This window comes from Malania oleifera, chromosome 9 (genome assembly GCF_029873635.1).
Source record: "Malania oleifera isolate guangnan ecotype guangnan chromosome 9, ASM2987363v1, whole genome shotgun sequence".
Classification (NCBI taxonomy): domain Eukaryota; kingdom Viridiplantae; phylum Streptophyta; class Magnoliopsida; order Santalales; family Ximeniaceae; genus Malania; species Malania oleifera.
The window spans coordinates 61,153,486-61,164,061 of record NC_080425.1 but is presented as its reverse complement, the minus strand read 5'-3'; the positions used below and the strand labels follow the sequence as shown (position 1 = coordinate 61,164,061).

The 10,576-nt window shown below is 33.1% G+C and overlaps 1 protein-coding gene across 1 annotated transcript; it reads left to right on the top strand.

Annotated features, from left to right (window-relative positions):
* Positions 1-1,921: 1,921 nt before the first annotated feature.
* On the top strand, positions 1,922-3,747 carry LOC131164309 (protein RGF1 INDUCIBLE TRANSCRIPTION FACTOR 1-like). Its single transcript, XM_058121404.1, has 6 exons — positions 1,922-2,111; positions 2,263-2,396; positions 2,491-2,670; positions 2,743-2,817; positions 2,970-3,110; positions 3,227-3,747. Exons 2-6 carry the CDS (start codon positions 2,394-2,396, stop codon positions 3,605-3,607), a joined length of 780 nt encoding a protein of 259 aa, XP_057977387.1. The 5' UTR covers positions 1,922-2,111; positions 2,263-2,393; the 3' UTR covers positions 3,608-3,747.
* The last annotated feature ends 6,829 nt before the right edge of the window (positions 3,748-10,576 follow it).

The window sequence follows — 10,576 nt, the reverse complement described above, 5'->3', positions numbered from 1 at the left end:
TTAATTTAGAAAACTATGAATATTGAGTTTGTGACTTTAGTGCAGTCCTATATACTCATGTGTCCTACTATACATGCATTTACTCAACTCTTACTCAAAAATCATGCAAGAAATCAGGCATACTAGTATGCAAGTCATAGTATGCATGATCTTTCCTTCTTGACGTCTACTCAGTTTGATCTTTGCATTCGATCCAATAATTCATGTACGAGTACCTGTACTAAACATGATCTGTAAAGATAGGAAAATACTAGGAACAACATATAGATTAATATCATCAAAACACATTAAACAATGATGGTATAGCCACTAAGGCTAACATTCTCTCCTTTTTTGATGATGTCTAACATATTACTAATTTACTTTATCTTTGCATTTGTATTTATACTAATCATGACTTGATATGTAAAGATAAGCTTACCTAGAATTACTAATGAGTTGTTATCATTAAAACAATGCAATTAAGCTCACATAACCTCTAAAGCTAACAAAATCATCGATAGTTTCATCAAACCGTTGAACCGTCAACGGTTATATTTATTTGCTGTAAATTTAAATGACGAAGATTCGAGAAAAATCATCACAATAAAGACTAAGGAACGTCAAAGATCTAAAGTCAATTGTCTGAAGATCATATATGCTAACAAATCAGAGTCTATTGATTCAAAAGGAGCACATATGTCAACAACGCATATTTTATCTTAGATCATGGGATTTATGATATCTTATTTACTGTTAACTATATCTTGTAAACTTGTTTAAATACCATAGCAAATATCCTCCTTAAGCACTTAGTGTTCACAGTTCAGTTATTGCAATAAAAATGCCATTGGTTCTTTATGTTTCAACTTTTCTTTAGAAGTTTCTCAATTTTTCTTCATGTTTGTTTGAGGTGCCTTCTTGAAGAAATTGGCTAATCCGCAATGGATGAAAACTTTTTATCCAAGGCAAATTTGAAATACAATAACACTATATTTCGAGAGACCTTAAATTTAGATTTGTATTGGATTTGGACAAGATATAATATAAAATTATATTAAAATTTGTTTAAATCCATCCAAATCCAAACCTCTATGCTCCCAAATGAAATAAATTAATACTGTTTCTTTTCGATCCATGCAATTCCAATAATAAATAAACGTGTGTTGAATCCCTTACTAGCCCTAATGGTTTATTGGCTCATGTAATAAGCAACTCATGTAATAAGCAAAATTTCGGCTTCTAGTACATAGTTAAACACGAGCAAAACTGTGTGCATTTAGATGTAATTTCGTCGTTTGCCCATATTTTGTTACATAATAATGAAATATTAATGTGAATTAACCAATGGAAAACTGCATTGAGTGTTAGAATTTTATTGACTTATATAACCATTTTTATAAAATTATGAATTAAAAAAATATCAAATATTTTGGGATCATGGAGTTAATAAGTCTTATAATATGTGATCGGAAGCCATGAGATTTTAAAATTAAAGAAAGACCTCGTATTCACTCCAATTCATTGTGGTTGTTATTATATTTCACATTTAAAGAAAGGAAGAAGGTAATAAGTTTTCCCATTTCACCTAACTTTTCAAACCCAAACAATGAAATCTACAATCATATAAGGTACAAATTCTTTCTTTGACTATTCAGAAAATTGTATTATTATATTGAAAATTGTTGTATTATTCTGAAAATGCATTTTAGATCTTGTTGCATATTAGGGTGAGAAAATACTTCTATCTTACGAAAAATCCATGTGCAAGGCAGATGAGCCAACCCATTAAGTACAATTATGGCTGAGCCGTGGTCCGGTAGATATTTCCCGTCTTCTCGGTGCAAAACAATTCACCACGCCCATTAAGTCCCACTTCTTATTTCTTTTCTTTAAAATAACTATGGCTTCTCTCCCAAAACTGAGAAAGAAAAGTCACCATGCTGTGGGCATTGTCCACCAATATTTAACACAGGGAGAGAGAGAGAGAGCGAGAGACGGCAGAAGCTAGTGTGGACAGGACAGCAAAGGGGCGGCTAGATACAATTAAGAAGGCAAGTGAGGGCGAAGGGTTCAAAGCTCTAGGGCAGCTGTAGGGGGGAAGACTGAGGAGGGTGAGTGCCATATCTGCGGTAAGATTTGATTTCATTTCTATTTTCATTTTCTCATTTTAGACCCAAAACATAAATCACACTGCTAGTTCCACAGTGCTACGTTGTACGGTCTTTTCAATGATGCCCAACTGCCCAAAATCCCCTGTTTCTTCCTTGGCCACATTAACAGCTGCAGGCGCCGCTCTTACCTCTCCCCTAGCTATAGCTAATCTAACCCTTTGGCCTTCCTTTATAAGACCAGCTAGCAACGCATGCTCAGACCTCCCATTTTATGTATGATCTCCGCAAGCTGAAGCTACAATGGTGAGTTCGTTAATTATCTTTTTGAATCAATTCGGCAATTCTATCTGCAGTGAAAATCAACACTATTAATTAATTGATTTGTTGCACCCTGCAGGTTGGTTCTGAGTCCGAGGTTCCTCCGTGGGTGGGGGTTCTTCTGGGAGAGAAGTTCTTCAACGCTTGCTTGGCTCACGAGTGCCTCAAGAAGAACGAGAAGAACATACTTTGCTTGGACTGCTGCACCAGCTTTTGCCCCCATTGTTTGTCTCCCCACCGCCATCACCGTCTCTTGCAGGTTCACCCAAATCCCCCACTCTTAAGACTCTGTTTCTCCTTCTTCTGTTTCTTCACTGTTTTCCTGTCGCAGATACGCAGGTACGTTTATCACGATGTTATACGTTTGCAAGATGCTCAGAAATTGATGGACTGTTCCTTTGTTCAAGTACGTTTAAGGCTCCACCGCTTGATTTAAATTGAACTATAGTGTGTGTGTGTGTGTGTGTGAGAGAGAGAGAGAGAGAGAGAGAGGCTCGGGTATCTGCTGTCTCAATTTCAAAATCTAATTTATTCTTTTTGGTTCCATTGACTTTACAGTCATACAAAACAAACAGTGCCAAAGTGGTATTTCTAAAGCAGAGGCCTATGTCTCGACCCATGAGAAGCTCCGGCAATGTCTGCGTCACATGTGACCGGAGCCTTCAAGACCCATACCTGTTCTGCTCTATTTCCTGCAAGGTGGTATGGTTTTTCAGTCAAAATTTCACAAAATTATGAACAATTCTCGCCTAACCAATTCCATCCTCCATCTGGGTACCTAAATTTTCGATTTTGATTTTCGACTTTGACGGCAGGTTTATAATAGCCAAGTGACTAAGCAAACCGACAGGGGAGAGCCTTTCCTCTCCAAGTACTGCAAGTTCCTTCCTTTACCGTACGGACCTAAAGGTGGCGCTTTTCCCGAGCTTCACGACGGTCGAATTATGCCTCCGCCGCCCTTCCCCGAATCCCCTGTTTCGTTGGGAGCTTCGTCTGGGTCGAGTGCGAGCATAAATGGCGGAGCGTCGAGTTGCAGAGCACTAGTTTCCTCCGCCACCACCGAGTTTGCGAAGAAGAAACGCAGCGGCATGTCGGTTTCTCGTAGCTCGTACCGGCGGAGATGCTTGCCGGCGTCGGAGTTGGCGGTCTTTATGAGCCGGCGAAAGGGTTTGCCTCACCGGTCGCCACTGCATTAGCAGGGAAGGCGTGGGGGATATATTTGATATATTTTACTTTGTATGTCCACTGTTTGCAATTTCGAAGACTAATAAGGGTTGCTTCCGAATTTTGTAAAATTATTGATAGTTATATTATATCCTAAAGGCTACAGAGAGTACTAACCAATCCAATATTATACTAGTTTATCTTTACCCATTGCAATTGCAATTTGCAGAAAAATATTGCCATCTGTTTGAACTGTGTTTTCTGCTTTCTTTTTTGATTTTCCTATTATTATTATTATTATTTTGATGCATGTGCTTTTTATTGATTACTCATGATAGTAAATTAAAAAAAAAAATTTCATGAAGATATTTGTCTTAATACTCATTTAAATTTTGAAAAATATTTTAAAAAATTGAAGGAAATATGTAATGTAGAAAAAATACAATAAAAATTATTTTTATTTTTTCAACAAATTTTTAATTTAAACAAAGTTGACAAGAAAAAGAAATTTCGAAACTACTTATGTAAGACCGTGATATTTGTTATTTTATTAACAAGATGAGGTTTTCCTCTATATATTGAAGTATGTGTTATGAATGGAAGAGGATGACTTTCATTCATCTATATCTTGTTCACCCTTCTCATGAACTTGTCTTATGTAGGCATACTAATTCATATCCTTCTAAACTTGCCTCATATGTTGCACTACTTAATATCCCCATGAACTTCTTACATATGTTTGCACTAATTATGTTTTCATGTGAATCTGTCACATATGTCTATACTAATAAAGTTAATATTAACTAGCTTGTGAAGGTTATAAATACCTCATCCACGTAGCTTGTATAGAAAAGAAAAGAAAAGTAAAAAAAAAGAGAAAAAGTAGAAAGAAAGATGAGAGATAGAAAAGAAATAAGGAGAGATATTTTGTACAAGGCTAGTTTCACATTACCTTATAATTTTTTTGATCTCATATGTCCGTGGAGTAGATATATTCGATTCATGTAAAATTTCTATTTCGTCTTATTTAATTTTCTATTTATTTTTTTACATATTTTATAATAAGTTATCAGCATGAGACTCTAGCCAACTGAGTTATTTTTTTAGTTCTTATTTTATTTATTTATTTTTTATAAGTTTTACTTCACAAGAATATAATATTTTTTTAGAAAAGAATGTCTTTCAAAGTTTAAAGAATATCAATATTCAGAAGAAATGGTAAGATAATCCTCCTAAAGAGGTTTATATATACATATATATATATATATATATATATATATATATAAATCTCGCGAAAAGATAGTTCTTCTGAAGAGGTTATATATTTAAATCTTCTGTATATATGTATCTCCTAAAGAGATAGTTCTCTTGAAAATGTAATATATTTAAATTTCTTATCTACATATTTAATCTCCCAAATAGATAAACCTTCTGAAGAGACTATATATCTTTGATCTTTAAAAAAGATGGTAAATATTTACCTCTCAAAGAGGGTATACTTTTAACCTCTCGAAGAGATGTTCAAATCAACATCTTAAAAGGTGAAACGTTTAACTTCTAGATAAGGTAGTGTATTTAACCTCTGTAAAATGTGGTAATTTATTACCCAATTTAATAATGTAAATAAGAATCATATTCTTGAAGAGTATAAATTGAGAAAAATAAAATAATGTTTTTGAAGAAACATACTTAAGTACCCCGGAAAGGTGAAATTAATATTATATTATAATTTCAGTTTTATTTCACTTTTTACATTCTATTTTTACAAATTATCTTATTATTATTAATTTATTCACATGTCGAACATAAGTAAAATGAAATTTGTTTCCCTTTACATCAAAGACAATAAATATTTAACATGAATTCTTGATATTGAAATCTATCTAAATGCAATTAAATTAGGAAATACTAATTTAGATGGAGATATCGTATCCCTGCAAGATCGCGCAAAAGCCACGATCTTCCTTACGCATGTACATATAATGATGCGTGGAAGGTGCATGAAGTGGGTAGCTTATTAAGAAACTATTTTATATATATATATATATATAATCATGCATGAGCTAAGACGTATTTGCTTATTCTATTTTATATTAAGTTCTCCATCTAATTAATAATTCCTTTCTCTCTCCCTCTCTCTCTCTCTCTCTCTCTCTCTCTCTCTCTCACACACACACACACACACACACACACGCACGCACGCACACACACACACACACACACACACACACACTTAATTGTTATCTCTCTCTAATTGTTTTCTCTCTCATATATTTTTATTATTATTATCATTGTATTTATAAAGGAAGAATTAAAGACCGAATAACTTACTATCAAAGACCTACTTATCCTATGAAAAATTTTAAAGGATAGATTTGACCATCAAAAGACTGTGATTTTACCAAAAACTCGATATGAATGGTTGCACTTAAAGTATCATTATTATATATATATATATATATATATATATATAATCATGCATGAGCTAAGACGTATTTGCCTATTCTATTTTATATTCAGTTCTCCATCTAATTAATAATTCCTTTCTCTCTCTCACTCTCTCTCTCTCTCTCTCTCTCTCTCTCTCTCACACACACACACACACACACACACACACACATAATTGTTATCTCTCTCTAATTGTTTTCTCTCTCATATATTTTTATTATTATTATCATTGTTATTATCATTGTATTTATACATGAAGAATTAAAGACTGAATAACTTACTATCAAAGACCTAATTTAAAAGGATAGATTTGACCATCAAAAGACTGTGATTTTACCAAAAGGTCGATATGAATGATTGCACCTAAAGTTACAAGATTTTAAAACATCATTAAATATAACTCAGTTCTGCATAAGATTAGTTCGAAGCTAAAATTATGTAGTGAACATATTACTGATGAAGACATGCTTGAAAAAACTTTCACTACTTTCCATTCTACTAATATGCTCTTGCAACAGCAATATAGGAAGAGAAAATTACTAAATTTTCCCAACTTATATCATGTCTTCTTGTCACTGAGTAAAATAACAAGCTTTTGATGAAAAATCACCAAACTTGTCCAACTAGTTCGACCCCATTGCCTGAAGTGAATATGAATGCATCTCGTGGTTGAGAACAAAGCCGCAGGCATCGTCGTGGCCATGGTCATGGCCGTGGTCGAAATAACCACTGATATCGACGTGAGGTTACAATCCCCCAGAATAGGGATGACCCCTAGAAGAGAAATAACCGCCAGAAGAGGGATGGAACCTAGAAGCGGGATAATGATCAAAATCAATGACCTAGACATCATGAAAATGAATACTACAAATGCTAAAAAAAAATAAAAATCATTAGTTGCGTACCTGTCGTATGCCTAGACACTTGGTAGATCTATACCAAGTCTCTATGAAGCAAAATAGTAAAGAAGTATAAATTTTGCTAATTTTCTTACAAATCAAAATAATGATGCAATAATTTAAGATATGAAGTCAACAATATTATATATGGATTTATTATTGTATTTATTATTGCTATGCTCAATCATAATAATGGGTTTTTAAAAATATATATTGCACTATGGATTGTCCTAAAGCTTTGATTGATTCTAAGATGTCTTTGGAAGAAATTTGTTTAACTGATAGCGCTACAACACACACAATTCTTCGAGATAAGAAACGCTTCCATTACTTGAATATATCTTCAACAAATTTTAATACAATATCTAGTTCTACAAATTTGATTGAAGGTTCTGAAAGAACTAATATAAAGTTACCCAATGGTACTTTATTATAAGTTGATGTAACTTTATATTCCAATAGATTGAGAAGAAATATGTTAAGCTTTAAAGATTTAAAACTCAACGGATATCATATTAAAACTACAAAGGAAGGCAGTAAAGAATTTCTTTATATTACTTCTATTGTTTCTAGAAGAAATAAATTTTTTAAAAAAACTGCCAACTTTATTTTCTAGTTTGTATTATACAAATATTAAAGAAGTTGAATTATATAATGTCTTGCATTAGAAGTACAATAACCCAAAATTATTTACACTTTGGCATGATCATCTTAGACATCCCAGAGATGTAACGGTGCAAAGAATCATTGAAAATTCACATGGTCATCCACTAAAGAACTAGAAGATTCTTTTATCAACTAATTTCATGTGCACTACTTGTTCTCAATGGAAATTAATTGTCATTTTAATGAAACAGTATTCCCTACATTAGGGAGAGAAAAATTAGTGCCTAAAGCACACCATGAAATAATGTGGAATGTCATGTGTTTATCTTATTTAGATTCTTGCACAAATCAAAGTGAACTTGAAGTTCAGAAAATTATACATTTGCAAGGGGTTGCAAATCAATTACCATATTCTTTTACAGATACCAAGGCTATACTAAAATCTCGTATATTTGTTGCAAATATTCTAGCACGTATTGATGTCCTTGAAGGACAACAACTGATGGCTAATAAACCTAAGCTGCAAGTTGAATGTCAAAGGCCATTTTGGTGCAAATGACAAAACTTACACAAGGAGAAAATTGAAATCTGTAAACACTCCAGAAGAGGTTACAGAGGTGGATAATCCATTCGACATTCACAAACCCATTTCTTCTGAAAGTGAAAACTCCTCTTGAAGAGGAACCTCCTAAAGAGGAATTTATTGAAGAGAAAATTCCTAAAGAGACATCCCTTGAAAAGGGATAGGTACCTGAAAATAATAATGAGATCTTAATTCATTACACAAGAAAAATGTGAGATAAAAATAAAGTTGTTGTCAACAACACATTTGCATATGCAGTAGCTACTGACATTATCAGAAGTAATGATGAAATTACCAGAAGTAATAACATTGAAAACTAAGGTATAGTCCCAAGAGGGGGGGGGGGGTGAATTGAGTTTTTAAAAGTTTCTTTTAAATCTTTTTACAAATTCACAACCTTCCACACTTAATATCAATACAAACCAAATACTTTCAACAATGACAATCAGCTAACCAATCAACCAATCAATCAAACGCAGGAAACTTAACCAATATAAGAGTTGCAACACCTCCAAGATTCAGAGATTGAATAACTCAAAGTCGAGTTTGATAAAAGCCCTGTATTTATGAATATCATGCGATTCCTTTTAACCAACGTTTCCGCAAATGATTAATCAATGTATTCCCTTTAAGGTTTCCGCAAAAGATCAATCAATGTACTTCATTAAATTAAAAGTTTTTCTCAATCTAAATTGTTTCAGCTTCCTACACTCAGATACACAACCATGCAATTTATATATGTATATGCAAAAATTTAAAGAGTAAGGGTAGAGAGTATGACCAAGTTTTTACGAGATTTGGCTTATACCAGCCTACGTCCTCGCCTTAGGCAAGGCCACCTAAGGATTCCACTATAATGCTTCTTTATGGGTGAAGCAAATCGTTACAATCCCTTTTTCAATTAGTGTGGAGTCTCCTCTCCAAGTGATACTTTACGCTCGGTACAACGATTCAACCAACCTTGAACCGTCAAAAACTACAAGAGAAATAAAAAACAATTTGGTGTACAGTGACACTCTCAAAAGAGTTGATTAGTACAATTGAAATCTATATATTTCAATCAAAATCACAATATAGAAAGATGAAGCTCAAGAAGATATCACCGGGGTTCGTTCTTAGATTGTAAAACTCAATTAAGAACACAAGAACCATGGCCTTTAAATCAACAATCTCAGCAAGAGTATGAGCAAGAGTATTCAATAAGAGAGCTTTGAAAATATGAGAATTGAGATTGATTTTCTTGTTAGGTTATTTTAATTCTTGAAATCAACATGTATTTATAGAGTTAAAAAGTATGTTTTCGTGTTGCCCAAGTTGTTTGGAGTGTTTTCCAAGTATTGAAAGAGTTTGGAGCCCAAGAAATCTATTTTGGAAATATTCCCTCGCTGTTTTAAATTTGAAAAATCGAATATCAATCGTCTGAACCTTTAATTTTGCATATTTTTGAAACCCAGTATAGGGTCAGTTGCCTAACCAGGTTCTATCTCCTTGTCAGTCACCTGAGCAGACAAGGGTCAGCCGCCTAACAGGTTCGACCACCGTTCAATATTTTTATCATAATGTTTTCTATACAACTCCAAATTAGACGTTCTTGGTATCAACACAAATTTAAGAAAAAATCCTACAACTTTCAAGTTGAACACTCTTTAGGATAAGGAGTGTTTGATAGAGAAAAATGCACATCGATCCAGATATAGAAAAAATAATAGAATTTGGAAAATCTTATTTTGGTGCTTTTCATTCCAAAAATAATTTTAACCTTTTTGAAATAACTTTTGACCTTATAAAAATATTTTCCAAGTATTTTAAAAGGTATCTGGGTCCAAGTATTTCACCTAAGAGCTTCATGCATCCATATTAAAATCTCCCGAAGTAATTACATAAAGACTTCTTAAGACTTTGACATTCTAAGCACTTAAGTCTTCATGTTTTTCCATCTCTTGAGTCTATCTTGACTTCCAACTTCAATTCACTTTAAGCTTCATCAAATCATCTTTGAATCCATGCTTTCATAGTATAAGCTTCATGAGATCTTCTTTCTTTGGAGTATAAGCTTTCAATAATCCTTGTGTGCACTTGACCATGTATTCACATACTTGAGTCCTGAAATATCATCACTTAACCAAATATGTTAAGTTTCTCTGATTTGTTATCATCAAAACAAGATTTTAAGCCTTGTAAGGCTAACAATCTCTGTTGACTTTTTGAGTCCGATCATGTTTTGATAATGACAAAACACAATTATCTCATTTGTGCATTGAGCTTTTAGTAGGAACATTATTTAGCATGCACGGAAGGTGATGAAATCATGGAAGCAACGAGGTTTAAAGCATATATAACCTGACACAATCCATGGAACTAAAAGAGTAGAAGAATGAAGATGCAAACATCAAGTTCAAGATTGTCATGAGAATGAGTATTTAGAATCAATTGTATTTGCATATTTTATATGATATAGCTAGAAG